Source organism: Pseudomassariella vexata, assembly GCF_002105095.1.
Source record: "Pseudomassariella vexata strain CBS 129021 chromosome Unknown BCR38scaffold_8, whole genome shotgun sequence".
NCBI lineage: Eukaryota > Fungi > Ascomycota > Sordariomycetes > Amphisphaeriales > Pseudomassariaceae > Pseudomassariella > Pseudomassariella vexata.
In genome coordinates this window covers 252,859-274,484 of record NW_024467963.1, presented here as the reverse complement: position 1 = coordinate 274,484, position 21,626 = coordinate 252,859, and the positions used below count along the sequence as shown (strand labels likewise).

Genomic DNA, 21,626 nt, shown 5'->3' with positions numbered 1-21,626 from the left:
GAAAGTCAATCTTGGCCTCATGTTGCCTGAATGGCATTGCAGCGGAACGATCCATGTCTGTCCATGGACGAAGGGTGGTGCATTTGTCTTGGTGTCATAGTAGAAGATGCAGCTTGAGCCACACGTATCACATGCAATTGCCAGTGGCGGGCAGGATGGATGGGGTAAAAGTACGAAACACTCCGCGCCATTATCATTGATGCGTCGGGTGTACGGATTACGGCAAGAAAGGCCCGAGATAGGTTAGCGGGCGCATTTGTGTAATTGAAAATCTGGGCGCCTGCGAGATGTCTGATTTGCGATAAGAATACGATCACTTCGAGAGAAATGATCTGCTCGTGCCCCGGAGTGCTCGGAGAGCCGGCACAAATTGCGGAGCTCATTCCGGTCGTCATGTCCGCAAGGGAATGGCGTAAAGCATGAATGATACCCTACGTGTTCGCCTTATCATAGGGAACGAGAAGTCAGCCTGCAAAATGGCAATCTCACCACCTTGAATCACCCACTCGCCGAAGGTGGAGATGGGAAGGAGGGGCATCATCCTGTCTGACTTTGGGACGTCCCAATCCACCGGACCTATCACGCCGCGACGCTTACGCTCCAGCCCCAACCCAAGCTGTCTCTGTCAGGAAGCTGTCAACAGATTAGCACAAGTGACCCCCAACTTGCCAACCTCCATCTTGGAACTCGCGATACCACGCTGCAGGCCGTATCGCGATTGCATCGAGCCGCGGGATGGCGGGCGCTGTCGCAAGTCGGACACACGCAACCCTGCGTCGCGTCTTCGACCTCGACATTCCATTCATGGGTCTTGACTTTCTGAGAATGAGGACGACACATTTTGGCGTCTGAAGAAGAGAGATGTTGTCATAGCCGCGTGACAGACCCACGACTTCGGCGCCAACCGTGCAGGAGCTCATCGGTGGGTGGTGCATTCCGTTCCATCAGACGCCCCGGAGCACGCAGAGGGCCTAGACTGCCGTAGTCAGGAAGTGGCTTGTCACCATCCCGCGTTCGGTTGGTTTACTCAAAATTGTCTCGCTTCCCCTTGTATTTACACAGTTCGTACTTCGTGAAGTCCCCTTATTTGCCGAGTCTCGGCTATTTTGACCACAGGCTCCGGTCTTGGAAGGAACGCAACTGCTGCCGTCATTAGTATGGTAACAGACTTCATAACGACGTCACCTGGAAGTCGGCCCTAATTTCACTATACCGGCTGCGGAAAAGGACCAAGAGCCTGTCTAGCTGGCAATTGGAGTGTGCCCGACACTTCGGTTCCCCTCCCTCCACCCACTTTGTGGTAAATTCAAATCATTATCAGCCAGCCTAGGGATGCCCGCGTGACACGACATAGCGCAGCGCAGCACAGAGTACTTTGTACTTTGTACAGCCCGAGAATTAGAACCTTGAAACCCGGCCGACTCGACCATGAAAACGGCCGCAATTGCTGACATCAAATGCGAGAAGGATTGCATCAAGCCAATGGACATCAAGCGCATTGTTCCAGTGCAGCTGATCCAATCAACCTGAGGTCTTATCTGCTCCTTCCCGTCAACTTTCGACGGTGGTTTGTCGTTCGGCCTCCGGAAGCCTGATTGTCTGACGAGAGGGATCCGAGTCGTCTCGAGAATTCGTGTACTATGTATACTTATCGCCAGTCTCTTGTCGACCGGGCCGGGGCGTTTTGGCGACACAGCTTGAAAACCCGATGCGAGACCCGTAAGTCATTTGCTTGGTTGCTATGTACCAGCGCCATCCAATTCCAGACAGCCAAGCGACGGGGGCAAGTCAATTCGGCCAATGTCCCTCGCCGTGACATGCTGGCCTCTGCCTGTCCTCTGGTAAAATCGAAATGCCACTTCTCCGGTCTGGGCGTCTTTACGGCTTGGCAAAACGGTTGTCGCTCCACTTGACGGCGACCAGCAGCCCCAGCAGTTTGCGCAAGCCCAGCTGATAGGGGAAAAGGCAAAACGCATCATTGGAACCTCCCGGTCCCCTGTCGTTATGTCTATCGTATCAGTGGGTGGGAATTGGGGATCAGCCGTCGCCCACGCTAACTCGATGAGCCCGTCTGGGCCGTCTGGGGTCTGCTGGGATCTGCTGGGGTCTGCCTGTGCTGTGAGATTGGTGCGTTGTGCCAGCTCTTGATTTCTCGGAGCCCAGCTGCATGTGTGCACAGAGTGAAGTTCCTAACTCCTACCCACTTTCCTGTACATTACACCAGCATTACCATATTCCTCTTCCATCCCATCTGCTCTTCCCACCGGCGCCCACTCTCCCTGTTCGTCCTCCGAATCACCGCGACCTTGGCCTTGATGTCACTCCGCTGCCATCTCTAGACGACGATCTTGGCAAGTTTTTATCATGCGTAGTTCAACCCCCCCCCAAGTCGCACAGTTCATCTCTTCATCATCATCGTCAATAACACAATCGCATTATTGATGCAACAAGCACACTCGAGAGACCCGTCGCTGGGACACCACAGCCCACCTTACGGACGTCATAAGACCCTTCGACGCCAGGAACCACATCATCCGAGCACCAAGTCTCGTGGGACGACGGGTTTACCTACAACTGTCTTCGTCGTCAAACCACATGCTCGGCCGGCTGATGGATCCATTACCTTCTACGAACCTGTGACATACATACCTGCCTGTCTGGACTTAGCTGGTGGTGCCCTCTCCCTCCCCGCTCGTCCCCTCTACGGAGGTTGACGGGCGTGGTCAAACACGAGCCTGGAAGCATGGCGCTTTATTCTCCGCCGCCGCCGTTGCATGCCTTTGAACGGGACAAACCGACTCTCTTGGTGTGTTGGTGGATAACGCTGTTCTGCACCACCATCATCCTGTTGCGTGTTGCGGGCCGCTTCGTCCGGTCAGAGAAGCTCTTCGCAGAGGATCGGACGGCCGCGCTCGCCATCATTCCGCTCTACCTGCGCATGGGATGTGTCCACGTAATTCTGGTCTACGGCACCAATAATGCACAGATACCGAACGACCTGACCGAGGAGGAACTTCGCATGAAATCTATCGCCAGTGGCTTGGTCCTGGCTAGCCGCATCTTCTATGCGACAACGTACGTCTGATCGTCTGGTCTCTTGTTGTTGTATCTTCTGCAAACCTTATCCCAGCTAGACTTTGCTGCTAACATCAATGGTCCCAAGGCTTTGGATTCTCAAAAGCGCCATCCTGGAATTCTTCAAGCGACTGACCAAAACAACCTGGAAGCGATCTCACGAAATCACTCTCCTCTGGATCCGATGTACGTTGATCGCGACCTTCATTGCTGTCTTGATATCAGATCTCACCGAATGCCGACCCTTTCAACACTACTACCAAGTCTTACCCGATCCCGGTGGCCAATGTCGTCAAGGATATGCTCAACTCCTGACCATGGCGACGTGTAACGTCATCACCGACTTGCTACTGGTCTTCTTCCCGGTATCCATCATATGGCGGAGCCACATGACGGTCAAGAGGAAGGTGCAGCTTGTCCTCCTGTTTTCGCTGAGCTTGGCAGTGGTTGGAACGACACTGTACCGGGTTCCTCATACCATTTGGCAAAATGGCAGCCAGCAGATACGCTCCCTGCTTGCCTCAATTGAGCTTCTTTTTGCCACGGCCGCGGCGAACGCCTTGGTTCTTGGCTCCTTTGTCCGAGATCGCGGGGTGAAGAAGGCTAGGTATAGACATGGCTCCATTGCGGCGGATTCAGTCAACGGATTCTCAAGATCACGAAGACCTACGCTTCAGAGGCATTGGGGCAGCGATGAGGAACTGGTCAGGGGCTTGGGGCTTGGAGTCGACCGCGAGTTGCGCGACTCACCCGAACTTGGAGGACCTATTCCCCAGCGCCAGTACACCCCGGCGGGTCCTATAGGCAAATTTCCCGAGGACATGAGCAGTTGGCAGTTTCCCACGCGTAAAGGAAGCAACGCAGAACGGAGCGACGACTCTTTGTTACCCCACAACCTGACGAGTAGCTCCCGTAGCAATTCTGGGACCACTCCTCGGAAAGTGTCATTCTTCGACGTGGGAGGCTTGCTGCCGGACGAGCAAAACCAAAGCTTGCGGGACAGCTATAACTCTAGTCTCGACCCTTTGTCACCGACCACCTTACACGGAGTGCCCTCTCCTTCTTTTCCTGCGGGGACTACCGGCTTCAGACGCGGATCTCAAGCATTGCTACAGGATTTAGGTGGTTTCCTAAGCCCTTTTGGCGCAAAGTCCAGATCAAACTCCAAGACGAGCGCAACTGGGACCGAACTACAAATGATGCAACAGCATCCGGAAGAGTCCCCCAAACGGCAGGATAATTACCGTAACGCGCCGATGCCCATGGATGCGGGTGGATTACTTGCGCCCCTTACAGCATGACCGACAACTCAACATCTCACACAACACCAAAGTTAAATCATGACGTCGATTTTCTTAATACACCAGAACTTATCATGATATGTACGATATTACAGTTATGACGGATACGATACAACAACCGGGTGGCTGGGCACCTCCTACTGCGGCAGCCACGGCGTCTAATGGGCGGTTCCAGACGGCAAATGGGATCAAGAAGCTAGACGACACGGCGTTCTTTGGATGGCATTACGGAATACCGCGAGGCTTTACGAATTGATTGATTTTGAAACGGTATGAAGAACCCCGAAAAAACGGATGGATTGGTCCCTGGGTGGATCGCATAACACATGCCGACTTTTGGACCAGACTTGGGGCGTTCCCTCCGTGGCCTCATGTGGATTTTGTTGATATTCTCTTATTTGGCTCGGAGCGGTTGTTCTGTCATATACCCCATGCGTGCGATTTGGACGCCCAATCTATACTGACTAGTTCAGATACTCTATATTTTTGAAATATAATCATACACGTAAAGCTATTTGATACGTGTCGTTTCTGAACGGCCCTCCTGACTACGTGTGAAAACGAAATCCGCAATGCTGTTGGCCTATGTGACAACAATAATAAGCTCGGGAGAACATGGGGCCACCAGGTAGTAACATCATCCCGTTTTATGTACGCGATCTGAACGGATAATCCAGGCTCTACACCAAAGAAAGCATTTCAAGGCTGACCCCAGTGTCTGAATGTTCGGCTCACTGGCGTATGCAATCACAAACGGTGGCAGAACTCAAATTGCAGATGACACCTAGCTAGTCGCTAACTAAACTCTATTATGTAGACGCCCCACTACCAGCTTGTCAACGAACTACTAGTTACAAACAGACATGTCGGTAGGCGGGTTTCTCACGGCAGATGCATATTCCCTGTCCCTAGCAGCTATGGATTGAGATAGTCAGGGGTGAAAAGGTACTTGGTGTAGTTGCACTGTAGGCTAAGTTGGATCATGATTCACGACAATATACTCGGTAGTTCGATGCTAAGCTCACACCCGCTAAAGGTAGATAGCCTCGGGGTCGGAAACAGACATAACATTTTCTAGATTTGAGGTTTCCGGGAAATGAAACGGTGTGATCTTCGCATCTTGCTGAGTTACCCGGTTCTGCGGCTTGCCATGCTCGTGCATGTCCAAGCATCATTCCCTGCTCAGATCTTGACATGGGAAGTGTTCCAGGAACAGACGACAAGTATCCATTGCGGTGCGGAACAAACCCCTGCTCTGCCCTTTGCATGAGTTGGCCAAGCATCTCCCGAGCATGCCTTGATATCTCTTCCGACCGCACCGATGACATTTCTGAATCCTCGGATGTCTACGCAATCTGCTCATGTGCTTCCTCATAACTGACAAAGTCTGTTATTGGCGTATGTGCGTGTGCGAAATGCAATTATTAGGTATCCTACTTAGGAAGGCCCTATATCAAGCAGCGGAAAGTCCGTCGAACCGAAAACGCCAGCCAGCCAACCAAACAGCAATGCTCATAGACGCCGCGTCAGACCTTTTCTTTTGTTGTCACAATCAAGTTATGCCGCTCATACACACAACCGGTAACTGGCGTACCGCCCAGCTGTCTCACTCCTACGGATGATCTTGACCACTTGCCCCCGCTTCATGCCAAAGTATTTCGCAACAGGGTCCCGTACCAGGATACGTGGCAGCTGCGTCTCCTTCAATCGATATCGCTTCAGCAGCGCCACCTTCTCATCCCTGCTGAGGATAACATGGCGAGGCACAAGCTCGTGGTGGGTGATGTTGATGAGCAGGTCATCCTCGAGGAACCACTCGATTGTGGTCCATTGGGAGAACTTAGAGATCTCCTTCTTGGCCGACGAGGAGACGGCGACGTTGGACAACAGGATGCCGCTTTTGTAATGATTATCGGCGCAGAAGCGACCAAACTTGCGCATCTGCTCCGCGCCGAGCGCCGAATCGTCAAGGAACTCGACCCAGACGGTGCCGCAGTCGGAAACGGGTTCGGTGTTCTGTGGTGTCGCGGGAGGCATAAATTTGCGTTGCATTTCATCGCTGGGTTTCGCCGAGAACTTGAGCAGCGTGCGGCTGGGAGGACAGAAGAGCAGGTTAACCTTAGTATCCAAGGTGGGAGAAAGAATCCAAACTCACCTCAAGCTACCATCTGCGTTGGTGTATTTGTGACGGAACTCTTCTAGCGGAATCTTGACTTCTTCTTCGCCAAGCTCGTAGCCCTGGACTCCTGTTAGAGCAATGCGCATACACTGAAAGTACCAGAGGTGAGAGTGATGTCGTTCCATCGGGGCAGAACGAACACCTCAAAGGGACATAGCATACACGATCGTGGACCATCTCATGGACTGTTCTCCACGCTCGCCAGGTACGAACAATATTGCGCTCGTTGGCCTCATACTGCGCTTCGTCTTGGTCTGCCATATTGAGTGAATTGCCAGGGGAAAAAAACGCGACTTGGGGAGGTCTTCGGGGGTTGGATGCGCAAGTTTTGAAAGTCAACAGTTGGCTAGCAGAGGTTCAGCCTTGCAGGAAAAATTCCAGAGCGTCTGGGGTGAGGCTCACAGAGCAAGTCGCAAAGTTGAGATGTGGCGCGCCACGGACAAAGAATGTCCCGTTGGCCGATTTTTTACTGTGCACAAGCAGCAAATTAACTTTTAGTAACCATTTGCATGGATGTTGAAAAACAGTTGATGCGCTAGACAAGCGACACCGACCTAGCAATTTTCTGGCATAAGGGATCTTGCGTGCATAGACCCTTGAATCTGGCCTTCCACCACCTCGGTTTGGCCGATTAAAACTCCTGAGACCTTTCCCAGAAGTCGACTTATAAATACCCTCTCAAGGGAGTTCTATGGGGTCATTCAATTGATACTCGTCTCTCTTCCTCCCGTTCCTGACAACAGTTGAGCTTGTCTATTCTTTCTGCGTCGAATTTTCCTCCGGTACCTCCCACCCTATATATTAACACGATGGCTGAAGTCGCTTCCACTTCTGCTGCCGCTGCGCCTGCAGTTGCAGACAAGGCAGAGAAGAAGAGACCTGAGAAGCCCGATGAAAACCTTTACAAGGAGAACCTGGCTCTGGCCGAGAAGGAGCACAAGGCCGTCATGGACAAATACGTAAGCTGCGCCAACCACCAGAACAAATGGTAGTAAGCTCATATTGACGGCATCTAGAACGCCATCAAGGCCAAGGTCGACCTCGCTACGCCCAACAAGAACAAGGACACTCAGAACCCGACCCAGAAGCGCCGCCAGGAGCTGATTGCTCAGGCCAATGAGATTCGCAACAAGCAGGGCGCTGGCAAGACGGCTCGCAACACCAAGATGGACCAACTGAAGCGCCTCGACGAGCAGATGCGCTCCCGCATTGCCGAGCAGAAGACCGCCCGTGGCAAGGTCGCTTTCAAGAGCGTTGAAGACCTCGACCGCGAGATCGAGCGCCTTGACAAGCAAGTCAACAGCGGCATGATGAAGCTAGTCGACGAGAAGAAGGCGCTGGCTGAGATTTCCAACTTGCGCAAGCAGCGTAAGAACTTTGCTCAGTTTGACTCCTCCCAGAAGGGTATCGACGAGCTCAAGCAGAAGATCAAGGAGCTCAAGGACAGCATGGAAGACCCCGAGGCCCGCGCTCTCAGCGAGCAGTACAGCAAGATCCAGGCCGAGATCGACGAGATCAAAGCCGAACAGGATGAGGCATTCAAGAACCTCAATGCTCTGCGTGACGAGCGTAGCAAGCTGCAGGCCGAGCAGCAGGAAAAGTACATGGCTATCCGCAAGATCAAGGACGATTTCTTTGGCGCCAAGAGGGCGTACAACGAGTACGACCGTGAGGCCCGCAACCGCATCAAGGAACGTCAAAAGGCGGAACGCGAGCGAATCGACAAGGAGCGCAAGCTGGAGCGTGCACAGAAGATGCTCCAGGAGGCCAGCGACCCTGCGTACATCGAGGAGATCCGCCGAGCTAACAGCCTGCTGCACTTCTTTGATCCCTCCTCTGTCTCCTCCGAAAAGAAGGCCCCCCTGCTTGCCAGCAAAGGTTTGACTGCCGAAGCTTCGCGAAAGGTTGATGACTCAGGTCTGAAGGGCATGAAAGTAGTGTCCAAGAAGGATGACGTGGACTACATGCCAGCTGTTAAGAAGGGAAAGAAGAGCAAGAAGGCCGCCACGCCGGCTGAGAAGCCTGAGAAATCCGGAGCCTTCAACTGCCCTCCCTCTGTCATCGATGATTGCGCCTTCCTGAAATTCGACCCGCCAATGAGCGCCGCCGGCGTCCCCGCCTTTATCGAGACAGTTAAGGAGAGGATTGACTTCTGGAAGTCGAACCAGAAAGCCGAGACTCAGAAGGTTAGTTACGACTTAGTCACAATACCCTACCAAGTTAATTTTGCTAACCCCTATTCAGAACGTCGACAAGGCTAAGAAGGAGATCGAGAAGCTGGAAGCCGAAGAGGCGGCCGAAAACTCTGGCGCCGCAACCCCGAACGGTGTCAACGGTGACAAGAAGGTCGAGGCCGTCACGTCAGATCTCAAGGAGGCTTCGTTGGAGGAAAAGAACGAGTAGCATTCTGACCTTACCTCTGATGAAAGCTCTCATACTATGAGTGACGAGGACTCGAGCTCTGAACACGGCCGCACTGCCAACTCTTTTGAGGGAGACTACCCCCCTCTCCCAGGAACAGACTCGGGCATCTCCCATCAACGCCATTCCTCAATTTAATCTAACTCGTACTGAAAAATAAAAATATGCATATTACTCGGACGGGGGAAATTTTCGAGACGTGGGGCTTTTCATGCCTCTCTTCTTGTCATCAAAAGTCATCGTCTCCTTTCCACCTGCGGGTCCGCGTCGAGCAAGCATGATTGCGGGCGCCGTTGCACTTGCGTTTTAGGTACCCCGTTAGCCAGCCAAGGCACCGCTTTCTTGTCATAATTATACTAGCATGGAATACATAAAATTTCGGCAACATGCGTATTTGTTCGGCATTTGAAGCTGTTGCACCTGTGTTACGACGTACCCCATTAGCCAGCCACAACACCGCTTTCTTGTCATGATACAAATAGCATGGAATACATAGATTTCGGCAGTATGCATATTTTTTCGGCACTTGAAGCTCTGTCCACCTTCCCAGGTAGGGTGACATGGTTCAACTGACTGGTTGCATGTGCGCGATGCAGTTGTGATGTGGCCGTCGAAACTATCGTGGGTAGTTCTTCCCACTAGTTAAGAACTGTGCAGTGAACGTTGCGTCGAGTTGGAATCGTATGACATGCATGTCGATCGGTCACGTATCTCCAACTGCAGAACCGGCGGACGTGTTCGGCTTACATCGTGCCATGACACAGTGACCCTCAATCAGTCTGCGTACGGCCTGTACTTGCGCGACTAAACCACAACTACTGGTAAGGGCACACTAAGTTAAGTAAAATCGTAGTAAGGTTTACGGCGTATTGATGCAGTTAGCATTAGATGCTTTCTTGTAACTCAGCTACATATTGCTCCTACAAACTACTATTTTTATCTTATTAAGAAGTTGGTTTAATTTATCCTTCTTATCTACATCTTCCTTGGAACTTCCAAGCTTATGGTTCTAGAATTATAAGATAAGATATATAATAGTATAATCCAGGATCATGACTTAACTAATACTCAATTATAGCATACAATTCTTACTATTCTAGTATTTTGATCAATTTTACACTCGATTCTCAAATAAAAGCAGATTTGGCAAGTTTTGGTGGGGAAACGGGAACTGTCCGCAGCTTCTTGAAGGACACTGTACCCAGCTGGAGTTCCAGCTTGACGCACCTCGGCATGCACACCTTTGAGCCTCGCGACTGCTCATGTGGAAGATCCTCAATCAAGCTATGCACAAGGAGTTCAGAGAGAGACTTGGGAGGAGCTACCTATTGTTTCTTAGACCTGTGAAATGTGGTTTCTCACCTGGGCTCTCTGTTGCTGGGTCTCTCTAGCGTTGCAGTCAGCTATTCTCGTTTCAGAACTATGAACCAACTGTCCTCCTCCAGCGTTAGGTCCATAGGCCCTGTAATTTTATCACGACCAGTGATGCTCTCGACGCTCCCAAACTCCAGAACGACCCATTGGATGGTAAGTAATCCTGCCAAAAATGCCGGCCTAAACTCGGTCTGGGTTGGAGACAAACAAGCTCGTAGAAGCAAAGTCGTCTAAACGCGTCCCGCTATATATTGTTCAAAGAAACAAGTAAATCAAAAGAACATTGCCGACTCGCGCCAATATGCAAAACACAATGGTGTTGATCCCGAGCCCGATTTTCCATGCATTTGTGGTTTCGTGGTCTCGTCAAGAAAAGGAAGTAGGTCGTTGGTTCGTTCAAAGCATTAAGCAGTCATGCAATTTGTCATAGCGTCGTTCTGTGATCCAATTTTACAGTCGTCGCAATGAATAGTGGATGTCTTTAGCTCCTTTGCGAGGTGCCGTGGTAAAGTCGTGGAATCCAGCGGTGCTGCTCTCAATACTCAACAGACACATTCAATTGGACTTCCCACAGCGGTTCGAGTTGTCAGTAGTTCTGATTGCTGTAAAAGCTCGGCGCGGGAGGCCGGTACATTCGCCTACCCGAGCTGGGCGGCGGTAGCGGCGGCGGCGGACCCAGCCCAGCCAGCCCAGCCATAGGCGGCGGTCCAGGTGTTCTCCTGTCTATCATCGGTGGCGGTGTCCTTCGGGGTAGTGGCGTATTCCTACTATCGTGAAAACTCTCGCCCGCGAGGGTACCAGTCGTGCTGCGTCGGCCGGCTTTGCGCGATCCGTTCAGAGCACTCAGGGGCGGGTCTTTCACGGCGGACTCGTCATCGCCGGGGAGTGTGAGCTCTACGAGACTGTAGAAGTACTCTAGCACCTCAGGATACCGTTGCACACTCGCTTGCCAGTCTTCATCGATGCCGCGCTTGAGAGCTGCTTGGGCTTGGGCTATCTCGTTGGGGTGTGGCGGCGCATGGTAGTAGTGATATGCGTGTGCTGTTAGACGTTCCAGGTGGGACGAGTGCGCGGTTTTCCGGCGCTCGGTCAGCAGACGGAAGTATTCGAGGATATAGTCTTGAGCATGTCCCCGTACCCATGACCTATAGCCGGGTTAGAGACTGGCATGTATAAAACATCAGGACCGGTAATGGGATGGGGAAGGCCAACCGTATATCAGTGTATATCGACTGCATCATGCGGGACTCGGCTTGTCGGATCGCAACCTCGAGACCCTTGGCCTCGCAGTCACAGGCAAGGGTTGCCGGAGCATGGCAGATGGCACAGTCTGGATCCATCCTAATAACCGATTTGCGGGGCTTGGAATAGTCCCTCGAGTATTCCCTGGTATACATCTTAGCGGTGGAAGGCCGGCTTCGAAGGATGGCGCCTAAGAGGAAAGAAGATGTACATGAGAGAATAAAGGATACAGGTGCAATGTAGCTATTGTACAAGTGGCTTTCTGCTATTGACCCTCGAGGGTCTCATATTGCAAGTAAAACAAAGGCCGAAGGGGCCAAGAAAAAGGAGTAAGGGCAGACTTACTTGGTTTATGAAGAGGAGTATTGCGATCGAGTGGTACCGAGCGAACAACGCAAGCAGCAACACGCAGCAGCAACAATGGAGAGATGCAGCAGAGCAGCGTGGGAGCACGAGAGGAATTCGGTGGAAAAGTAAACCGACAAATAGGCTAGGCCCAGCTCATAGCTTGCCTGCAGCACGAGAGCCAGCAGACCGCCTGTCGAACGTGAGCAGCACAGCAAATGAGGGCAGACGTGGACGCTCTAGGGTCCGACACGGCTTGTTATCTTGGGAGTCGAGCGACTTGGTGGTGCTCAGTTTTGCCTGGTCTGTACGGAATGTGGGGTCGGAGGGTGAACCAGAGATCGAGTAGACAGAGAGAAAAGAGAGAGAGAGAGAGAAATGAGCAATGAGAGAAGACGGTGGATCGGCGGTGACGGAGGTCTGAGAGGCTGGAAAGGGCTTGACATGCAGCTCGAGCTGCACCGTGTGCGCCGTTTGCAACGAGTGCCCACACACGATTCAATTGATAATCCGGAGATGAACGGAAGCGCCTCTGCCCAGCGTTGTTGCCCGATGTCTTCGAGTCATGAATGTGAGAGGTCGGTGCCAGGACAAAGCTGCAGTGTCGAAACAACCACGCTCATGCTTGGCTACAGAGAGGGCTCGCTAACAGAACGAGACAGCTGTCGTGGCTCGAATGGGCGCTGCGATTCCCAGTAGGGATGCAAGTCTGTGGATAACCCAATCCAGAGTTCGCATGACCCGCCCCACGAGCCAGTGAGACGGTCGTTGGATGGACTATTGAAAGTAAAAGATTTGGTCTTGCCAGCTTGGCCCAAAAAGAGGAGTAGGGGAGAGAAACGGTTGGAGAAGTTCGGTCTGAGGACTCGAGAACTCCGAGACAAAGCAAGCGATTGGAAACACGCACGATCGACAAGCAAGTGAGGGGTAATATTGTGCGGCTCTCACTAGAATATTGGGGTTGATGGTGTTTGTTTGACGACCGATTTTAATGGTCTGGAACAATTGTGGGCCATTTTGCGCTGTAAATGCACGCATCGCATCTAGCACACCCATTATGTGCCGGCCGCTAAAAGGTACTTTACTTGGCTCAGTCAAGGACAAGGTGAGCAGCACAATTATCATTGTTCGCTGCTTGAAGTTGCCTTATTGCATTGAGCCAGTCAGCCAATTTCGCAAATCTCCATTCTCAATCATAGAGGCTGTCTACTACTGTCATGGTCTTCTAGCTGCCTGGATCTAGCACCTTGATTTGCTGTGACCTTGACTGCAATCCTCTCCAAACCGAGTACCCTTCTATTACGTTACGCTGACAAGTGCAAGCAGCTTCTTCTGAAATATGCACTGTTGTGCTCAAGGAGCATGGCTCGCATGCGCGGCAAGCCTTTACCAACAAGTATGCTCTACTGCAGCTCGACTGTCGCTGGCGGCTTCGAAGTCGTGTTGTACATGATACAGCTCACCCCGTTGGCTGTGTTGGCAATGCGAAATTTCCATCAGGAAGTCTATGTCGAATTTGTATGCATGGGCTACGATGGAGTCTGTCGTAACGGCAGCACTGTTCAACTCTCGGCGTTAGTACTCGCAATAAGCTTTCGCCATAACGCCCACGACTTTGCTAATATCACTGCAAATATTAAATGTCAGTAATACTCCCCATACACTGGTTTGAAGGGTGTAGGTGTAGTCACATGGCGGCGTATGCCTGGCTTATCTGGTTGTACAAACCAGCCTCTTTAATCATGCTAATGAAGATCTGTGTTTCGGTCTGTTCTTCTTCATCCGAGCAGGAGCTAGAAGTGATGCTTCAGACTCGCGTGGTCTGCCTGCCTGGTAATCTCGACTCGTCCAAGTTGGCGGGCTTCATCTCGGTTTGGTATCAAATGTCAGTAATGCCTTTCTTAAGACGATCTCGGTGAGATTTCTGCATATCTAAGCGTCTGAGAGCTGCTGAATCAGGAAAACCACAGCTTCAGACTCGACATACTGGACATGCTGGAATAGTTTCCTCAGAGGCTCAATGAGCTTTGGTGCTTGGCCTTCCAGCATGCGTTGAGGCAGTCCGCCCGCATTATGATGGGTTACAACTAGATTGGCGAAAGAAGGGAGTATTCTCGGAAAGTATGGCCGCTGTTTCAAATTCCAGGCGGACATGGCAACGAGCGAGGGCCAGCAGCACTTCTCGGCAACGCATGTAGACCCGTCACTCGAACCATGACCGACCGAGGACAGTCTAAATAACAGCGTTATTTCCGAAAAGATACATTGGTTGGGGGGAGTTCATCCTTTGGATAGTTGCTGAAGAGCCTTTGTATGAGATGGCCTCGATAAAGCCGGCTATAAGACGCCGCTGTCTTTTCGTGCTATAGTAGACCAACTGTCCAACTTGAAAAGGGGGAGGGAAGGGGCGCGTTCTTTCAGTCTCTTGAGTCCGTGGTCCACGAGCACAGCTTGGCTTCGATGCCAAAAGTCAGTAAACACGCTCCTAAGAGAGCCTGAGAGGAGGTAATTAGCGCACGCGGAGATACTCACAACCTGTCGCCAATCGCCTCCTTCGTCAGTTTAGCCGTCAAGATGTAGTAATATCTTTGGGAAACGCCTGAACAGGCGGGAAGTAGACGACGAATCCGTATGAATTCTTATGAACCAAATCGAGTCCCTGGGATAGAAACACAATAGAAGCACCAAGGAAGGAGGAAAAGAATGTAGGAAAAGGAAAAGGAAAAGAAGAATAGGAGTGGGGATTACGTACAACAGCCCCCCAAACTTGGCCGTTGTCTCCAAACAAGTTTCGAATCCGAGTAATCTCCTGATCAACGAAGTTGGACATAGTCCAGCTCGCTTTGGCACCGCAGATGACTCCTGCCAGATTGTGGACGAATTTCTTTCCAAATGATGTGTCACCTCCGTGTGGAAGTGCATACCGAAATTCGGGTCCTTCTCGTGCGCAACACGAGCATAGGGCGAGTTCCGTGTTGAGGCGACAGTGAAGAACCCGGCAGGGAGTTGACTCAGTTTGTCACTGTGGGACATAAAAAACCATGAAGTCTCTCTCTAGACAGGATTATTCCCTTAAAACACAGTTATACCTATTTACTACACAATAGTAAGTATATTAAAGGTTTTATATTTCCCTTATGAAATGGTAAGGAACTAGAGTCCTTATACTTCTAAGTAGTTAAGTTTGTGAATCCCTATTTAATAATTAAATACCAATAAATCTATGTACTATTTATATTTATATGATCATTGAGGGTAGGCCCTCTGTGTATAACTCTAGGTGGGTGTCGTACTGACGCTATACCTGTTCTACGTAGCTAACTGAAGTAAGACTAATTTAACTGTTACCTCTGCAGTAAGTAATTATCGCTACCAGTGTTAGTCAGTGATAGTACGGTTCTAACAGCATTGAATTCAGGCTTATAGGGTTATTCTAGGGACTTCAAAAAGCTCGGCTACTTTACGTGTAGTAGGGACTTCCTAGCGCGAATAAGCTTAGTAGCTTTCTCAATTTAGCCTTCCTAGTACAGCTACAGAAAGAACCACAGTCTACTGATAAAAATAAATATAAAATCCCATGATTTCGTTGTTAAGCTGAAAAGTTTCGACAGGCCGAAAATGTGTTGGTTACGTTACCAGACTACCCCGCTAGTCTATAGGAAATCAAATGGATGGAGGGGCAGACAGTCTTTTTGCAGCGGGAATGATAAGCTTTGAACTAAAGTCTGATAAGCCCTTCTGATGGACCCCGTGGGGAAGTAAGTGAGCATGGGTAAGGGGTACCTGAAGTTGCAGTTGATTAGCTAAACTGACACATATATGAATTAGTTACAAAAGCATTCTTGTTTGTTATTCAACTATGTCAGCCCATGTTAGCACATATTTTGAATCGCCTCGGCTTTTGTGGTATCGTATCTCCAACCAACTATCTCGCTCTCGTTTCCGTTGAGATGACGGGAAATAATGAGGGCAGTGTGTCTCTACAATTAAGGAAAAGAAGGCCAAGACAAATTTAGCAGCTCCGACTTTTCAGTTCTCCATGATTGCTTTAAACGCCGGCTCATTGGAGAATTTGGTGCAGGAGACTCACGACATCTTTTCCGTCTGCTGAGAATTAGAAGGCTGAAGCGAGTATCAATGCCAAGCGTCACAGTATAGCCTTGAGCCGCATAAACACAAATCTTGAAGTCATATCACCCATATTAGTTACATGAGGTCGGATCTGTATTGACGACGATCTCTTACTGGGGTTCAAGGCACGCTAACAAAACCCCAGGTCGTGAATTGAGCCTTATCTTATCAAGCAAATTTACCGGGCGGCGAACGGAAGCAGCTCAACTTAGTAGCTCCTGCTAACTAAAGTCGAGACGTCGCATAATAGAATGCCGGAGAGCTAAGAGCTCAAGGAGAACAGGAGCAATCGATCCTCACAATGTCTCCCCGATGCCATCCATCCTCGGGCCTGCTCCTCCCCTTCCTCTACCCCTCCCTTCTCCGCCATACGACGCGGCTCGCCCGAGCAGGCATCACGACCCTCCATTCCAGCTCCGACACCAAGACAGCGGCGAGTATTGAAGGTAGCACCAGCACGGAAACCTCGGCCTCGAGCGAGTCCCTTCCCCATTCTCGCCTCAACCCTCCACCTGATGACTACTCCGTGTCGACCTTCGCGGATAAAGCCCGCATCTGGGCGCACGCCGGTTCAGGCGGCGCTGGCTGCATCGCCTTCCTCCGCGAGATCTTCATCGACAACGGGCCGGCCAATGGCGGTGATGGCGGCCACGGTGGGAACGTATACATCCAGGCGGTGCACTCAGAGACGTCGCTGCATAAGCTGTCGCGCCGGCGCATCATCCGTGCCGGCCGCGGCAAGACGGGCCAGGGCAGCAGTCGAGCCGGCCAGCGGGGAGACGATGTCGTTATTCAGGTACCTGTCGGGACTGTGGTCAGGGAGATACAGCGGACGGATCCCATGGCTGAGGAACACATGCGCTGGAAGCAGGCACGGGAGAAGGACAGGGAGTTTCAGAGGCTGTTCAGGGAGGCGGAGTTGAAGGCGGAGCAGTCGGGCGAGGACGTGGAGGCGGCGACGGCAGGCATGGAGGCGCCTGATCATCCGAATTTGGACAAGTTCATTCTATACCCGGGCATCTCCAACTCGGAGCGTAGGTCCCTCACCCTCCCACCGTTACCGAGGAGGGAGAGGCTATACCACCAGCCTGCTGGGCCAATACATCTCGACCTTTCGATGCCCACCCCTCGACCGATCCTTTTAGCAGCCGGCGGCGTGGGCGGGCTTGGTAACCCGCATTTCGTGTCCAAGGAACGCCCACGGCCACTCTTCGCCACCAAAGGCGAACGTGCGGTTAGCATGCAGCTCGAACTTGAGCTCAAGCTCCTTGCAGACGTGGGACTAGTTGGTCTTCCAAATGCCGGCAAATCCACGCTCCTTCGAGCTTTGACACGGAGTCGAGCGCGCGTGGGCAATTGGGCTTTCACTACTTTGCAACCCAACATTGGAACCGTCGTCCTCGACAACCACAAGGGCCGGCGACTATACACGCCTCCCAAGACGGCTAGACCCCAGCCTCACGCTATCATCAACGACGCCAAGTACGGAAACGTAGTCATCGCCCAACCAGAGCAAATCGGAGCTGGGCCGGAACCGAGGACGCGGTTCACCGTAGCCGATATCCCTGGTTTGATCGAAGGCGCGCATCTGGATCGGGGTTTAGGCATGGAGTTTCTGCGTCATGTAGAGCGCGCCGGTGTGTTGGCGTTTGTGGTCGATCTAGCTAAGGGAGACTCTGTAGAGGCCTTGAAAAGCCTCTGGACCGAAGTCGGCATGTATGCCCTCATGCGCGAAGAGGAAAACAAGGAGAGGGAGGTTGGTGGCCGGATTGATTGGCAGGGTGACGGCGGCATGGACTTTGGCAACGCGGCTACTGGTCACATGATGATTGCCGAGTTCTCTGAGGCGCCTGACGACGAGAGCGGGTTGCATATCGCGGCCAAGCCGTGGTATGTCGTCGCCACCAAGGGCGATCTGCCAGACACGCAAGACAATTTCGCCAAGCTGAAGGGGTACCTCGAGAGAGTAACAAATGGTGAGGAGCCGCACCCGAGTGGTGTCGAGGGCGCGTGGACCGAGGACTGCGCTGCTATACCGGTGAGTGCTATCAATGGGCACGGTGTTGACAGGATTGTACATTGGACTGTAGGATTATTAGATGAATGAGGTCAGGTCAGAAGCAGCAAGAGTTTTAAAATATAGACTATATACTGGAGAAACGCCAGCTAGAGCCAAAGCTAGACCGTAGGAAGTGTCGTTTTGGGGCAGATATTCCACATATACCTCCCTTGTATATCTTCATGTTCGTTTTAGGACGCTGCAAGTACAACCACTTGCACCATGGGAAGTCATGGTCCTAAATCTCGTACCACGCGAAGATAGTCTTCCGTGAGGTCTCACAATTCTGCTTGATATGCAAGCGTGGGATCCATATGTCCGATCTGCGGCTCGTCTGGAACGGAGATTGATGACAACTCTTCCTAGGTAGCCGTCGTCTTATTCTCAGCGTCGTCCTCCTCGAGTTTCATTGCGTCTCCATTAGGTATCTCGCTGTCAACCTCGACTTTAGCTGAGGATGACTCTGTCTTACCATCCTCGGAAGATGTGTTCCCACCATTGTGAATCTCCGTCTTTTCGTCTTTCACCTCAGGCTTGGCTTCTTCTGCGTTAGCCTCCATCTTCGCCTTTTCTTTCAACGTCTGGTTGATGACTGGCGTGGTGTCGTTGTATAACCGCAGCAACATCGCCGACCGATCCTCTTTAGGTAGCATCAGGTTCAGCGACTGAAAGCTCTTCCACAATGGTAGGACTATGCGCTCAGAGAAATCAGGGTCCGTGCCGTCCGGCTCGACTCTGAGGACACAGCAGCCCATACCAATGTCTCGAGCTTGCTCGCCTATCTCGTTGAGCTTCACCCAGTCACCGTCTACGAACTTGGGAAACATCTCCTTGAGCAGCTTATGGAACGTCTCCTTGTTCGTCAGACGAATTGTGCGTTCAGGCCCAACGTATCCGTCAATTATTGGCATGCCCTCGGATTGGATGCGCCAGCGGCATACCTCTGCAGACGGCGCATCCTGTTTCATGAACATTTTCACACCACCGTGTACAAACTTCATGCCGCGGCCCTCATTCTCCACCAGGATATCTCTAACAAGCGAGCTTGTGTAGTAGATTGCTTTGGCAGGCTCCCCCATCGCATTCCGTACCATGTAACGGTCCGAAGGGAAGCGAGGGGAAATGTTGTAGAAGCTTTGAATAGACTTAACGACTTCATGGTCAGCAGGAATGTATTTGAACGGCTCCTCGAAGGCACCACCGGGACCCTTGCGTCGCTCTGGCAGTTGTGTCTGCGGTTTGGGGGTGTTGCTCGTAGAACTCTTGATGTCGATATCAGATTCTGCCTTGGCCGGATCCACTTCAGGGACGGGCAATGTTGCTAAAATGACTTGAGTGCTATCCTCAGGGGTTGTTTCGGTCTTTGTCTTCTTCACATCTGGCTGTTCTTTGGTTGCGTCAGACTCTCTAGGCCTCTTAGTGCCGCTTGTTGGAAGGACATCAGTCGGCTTCCCTTCGGCAGCCTTCGACTCTTCTATTGACAGCTTCGCTGCCACTTCCTCCTTCGCCTCTTCGCCGGTGCTATTAGTAGCCTTCACTTCCGGTTTGGTCTGTGTTGCCTCGGGCTTCGCTTTGATCTCACTCTTCTTCTCCAAGACAGTGATAAAGAATCCTCCAGTATCTTGTTGATGCGCGTAGACTCGCATACAGCGGTCTAGAGGAAGACCCGAGCAGTCACTCTCATCAGATCGTGGGAACATGGTTTCAGACACCTTTCCAGGCAGGAGCCCGTCGTCCTTGGTCAGTGCGAACTGTTGGACTTCCTGAAAGTTGTTCCAAATGCGGCCTGTCTTGTCCATTACCGACCACTGGTGCATACCGGGGACACGCTTGAGGCCAGTTAACCGGTCACTGCAGTCGATGATATCAACTTTGGTAGGTCCACCGCATCGCTCAATGGCAGAAACGACAACAGCTTCGTTCTCGACTGGATTCATGCTGCAAGTCGAATACACGACCCTTCCACCAACCTTCAACATCTGAAGCGCCCGGACTAAGATTCTGACCTGAGTAATATGAAGACCGAGAGCATTTCCAGGTTGCCAGTCTTTCCACAGGTTCATGTTTTTTCTCAGCGTACCGTCTCCGGAACAGGGCACATCGGCAAGAATCCGATCGAACTTCATGTATACACCCTGATGAGAGTTGGCGGGGTCTCGTGGGAGCCTGATAGAGGGGTAAAGGGTGGCATCGTGGTTGGTAACGAGTAAATTGGGTGAAGAAAGTCGCTTGAGCTGGTGAACAAGCATATGGCTGCGCTTGTAGTCGGCATCGTTAGCAACCAAAAGTCCTGTTGCTCTTCCGTCGTCGCCAGAGTCTATGCTGAGATCGGCTGGTTCATCGTTCGCGGGCTCGACCTTCGTTTCGCCAAATGACCCCATGACTTTGCGCACTCTAGCTTCCTCTCCCACGTGGATCATCTCTAAAAGCTGTGCGGCTTTGCTTCCGGGAGCAGCGCACAGATCCAAGACGGTCATGCCGGGCGCAATGTCCATCAGCAAGGGCGGTATCATGCTGACAATCTCCTGCCTACTGATGTTTCCCACGCTGGTCTCGGAGACGAGGAACTTCTGGAAGGCGGCGAAGGGAGGGAACTTGCGAATAACTTGCTTGGGGGTGTTCATAGAGTAGGCGAGCTGGTCGGGATACCATGAGATGGGCTGCGGGGCCTGGACAGTCTGTCCATCGTAGCGCTCGATCTTAACGATCTCGGGCGCATATCTGGTTTCGAGCAATCTCTTGACGGCCAACGCGTGTCCTTTGGAACCGCAGAAGCGGAACGAGTTGGGCAATTCTCTCTTCAGAGCGTCCCAGAACTTGACTCTCTCATCATCGTCAAGTGGGATGATGGTGTTGTAGTACCGCTCGAGCTTTTCGTGCTCCTTGACAACGTCAGGATACGATCGGTATGAAGCAGCGCGGTCGCCGCCTGCTCCTCCTCCACCGCGGGGTGCGCGACTGGGACCGCCGCCTTTGCGACCTCCCTGTCATCGCATTTTAGTGAGTATTCCTAGTAGAAGATAACTGCGAGTACTGACTCTGGAATTTTTGCGACCCATTGTCTGGACTGGGTGTCGGAAGTTACTGTTGTTGACTTCAGGAACGACGGTAGATACTTCAGCGTCACGTCTCGATTGGAAGGAGCTTCACAAAATTTCGAGCTCCAATGCCCCGCAGACGTCAAAATTCGGTTAGTGATATGGATCTGCAGTGCAGTGGTGCAGGAACAATGGGTCCCCCATTCCCCACCACGTTATTCAACTCAACCCACTTGTACCAAGTACCGTCAATCAATACATCCAGGGAACGAATCCAGTCACAAGGTACCAAAGGTACTGAACCACTTGCATATGCTGAAGGAGAATTCTAATCAAAACCCTGATGAAACTCGCCATTGTGTCTGACACTCCCGAGTATGGCACGATCAACCTTACCTTCCAAATTCAAACTGAATCAGATGATTGACATACATGTCGAATTCAGGCAATCCATAAAGGAG

General features: G+C 51.7%; 8 protein-coding genes across 8 annotated transcripts; 3 read left to right on the top strand and 5 right to left on the bottom strand.

Annotated features, from left to right (window-relative positions):
• Positions 1-1,198: 1,198 nt before the first annotated feature.
• On the bottom strand, positions 1,199-1,619 carry BCR38DRAFT_218419 (uncharacterized protein). Its single transcript, XM_040854225.1, has one exon. The coding sequence runs from the start codon at positions 1,497-1,499 to the stop codon at positions 1,242-1,244; it is 258 nt and encodes an 85-aa protein (XP_040714622.1). The 5' UTR covers positions 1,500-1,619; the 3' UTR covers positions 1,199-1,241.
• A 1,124-nt stretch (positions 1,620-2,743) lies between these two features.
• On the top strand, positions 2,744-4,376 carry BCR38DRAFT_345505 (uncharacterized protein; the record flags this gene model as incomplete). Its single annotated transcript, XM_040856184.1, has 2 exons — positions 2,744-3,075; positions 3,164-4,376. The coding sequence occupies 2 exons, from the start codon at positions 2,744-2,746 to the stop codon at positions 4,374-4,376; spliced, it is 1,545 nt and encodes a 514-aa protein (XP_040714621.1).
• A 1,447-nt stretch (positions 4,377-5,823) lies between these two features.
• BCR38DRAFT_218412 (RNA polymerase) lies at positions 5,824-6,976 on the bottom strand. The gene is made up of 3 exons (XM_040854224.1): positions 6,718-6,976; positions 6,532-6,614; positions 5,824-6,468 (listed from the first exon to the last, which is right to left on the bottom strand). Exons 1-3 carry the CDS (start codon positions 6,814-6,816, stop codon positions 5,943-5,945), a joined length of 708 nt encoding a protein of 235 aa, XP_040714620.1. The 5' UTR covers positions 6,817-6,976; the 3' UTR covers positions 5,824-5,942.
• Positions 6,977-7,634: 658 nt separating this feature from the next.
• On the top strand, positions 7,635-9,011 carry BCR38DRAFT_218406 (uncharacterized protein). Its single transcript, XM_040854223.1, has one exon. The coding sequence runs from the start codon at positions 7,722-7,724 to the stop codon at positions 8,814-8,816; it is 1,095 nt and encodes a 364-aa protein (XP_040714619.1). The 5' UTR covers positions 7,635-7,721; the 3' UTR covers positions 8,817-9,011.
• A 1,925-nt stretch (positions 9,012-10,936) lies between these two features.
• Positions 10,937-11,747, bottom strand: BCR38DRAFT_458229 (uncharacterized protein; the record flags this gene model as incomplete). The annotated part of the gene is made up of 2 exons (XM_040862136.1): positions 10,937-11,495; positions 11,563-11,747. The coding sequence occupies 2 exons, from the start codon at positions 11,745-11,747 to the stop codon at positions 10,937-10,939; spliced, it is 744 nt and encodes a 247-aa protein (XP_040714618.1).
• Positions 11,748-13,869: 2,122 nt separating this feature from the next.
• On the bottom strand, positions 13,870-14,970 carry BCR38DRAFT_409945 (uncharacterized protein; the record flags this gene model as incomplete). The annotated part of the gene is made up of 4 exons (XM_040858410.1): positions 13,870-14,170; positions 14,202-14,291; positions 14,470-14,536; positions 14,862-14,970. The coding sequence occupies 4 exons, from the start codon at positions 14,968-14,970 to the stop codon at positions 13,870-13,872; spliced, it is 567 nt and encodes a 188-aa protein (XP_040714617.1).
• Positions 14,971-16,369: 1,399 nt separating this feature from the next.
• Positions 16,370-18,175, top strand: BCR38DRAFT_344469 (obg family GTPase CgtA; the record flags this gene model as incomplete). Its single annotated transcript, XM_040856107.1, has 1 exon — positions 16,370-18,175. The coding sequence occupies one exon, from the start codon at positions 16,370-16,372 to the stop codon at positions 18,173-18,175; it is 1,806 nt and encodes a 601-aa protein (XP_040714616.1).
• A 157-nt stretch (positions 18,176-18,332) lies between these two features.
• BCR38DRAFT_218317 (S-adenosyl-L-methionine-dependent methyltransferase) lies at positions 18,333-21,246 on the bottom strand. The gene is made up of 2 exons (XM_040854222.1): positions 21,166-21,246; positions 18,333-21,111 (listed from the first exon to the last, which is right to left on the bottom strand). The coding sequence occupies exons 1-2, from the start codon at positions 21,184-21,186 to the stop codon at positions 18,490-18,492; spliced, it is 2,643 nt and encodes an 880-aa protein (XP_040714615.1). The 5' UTR covers positions 21,187-21,246; the 3' UTR covers positions 18,333-18,489.
• Positions 21,247-21,626: the final 380 nt, after the last annotated feature.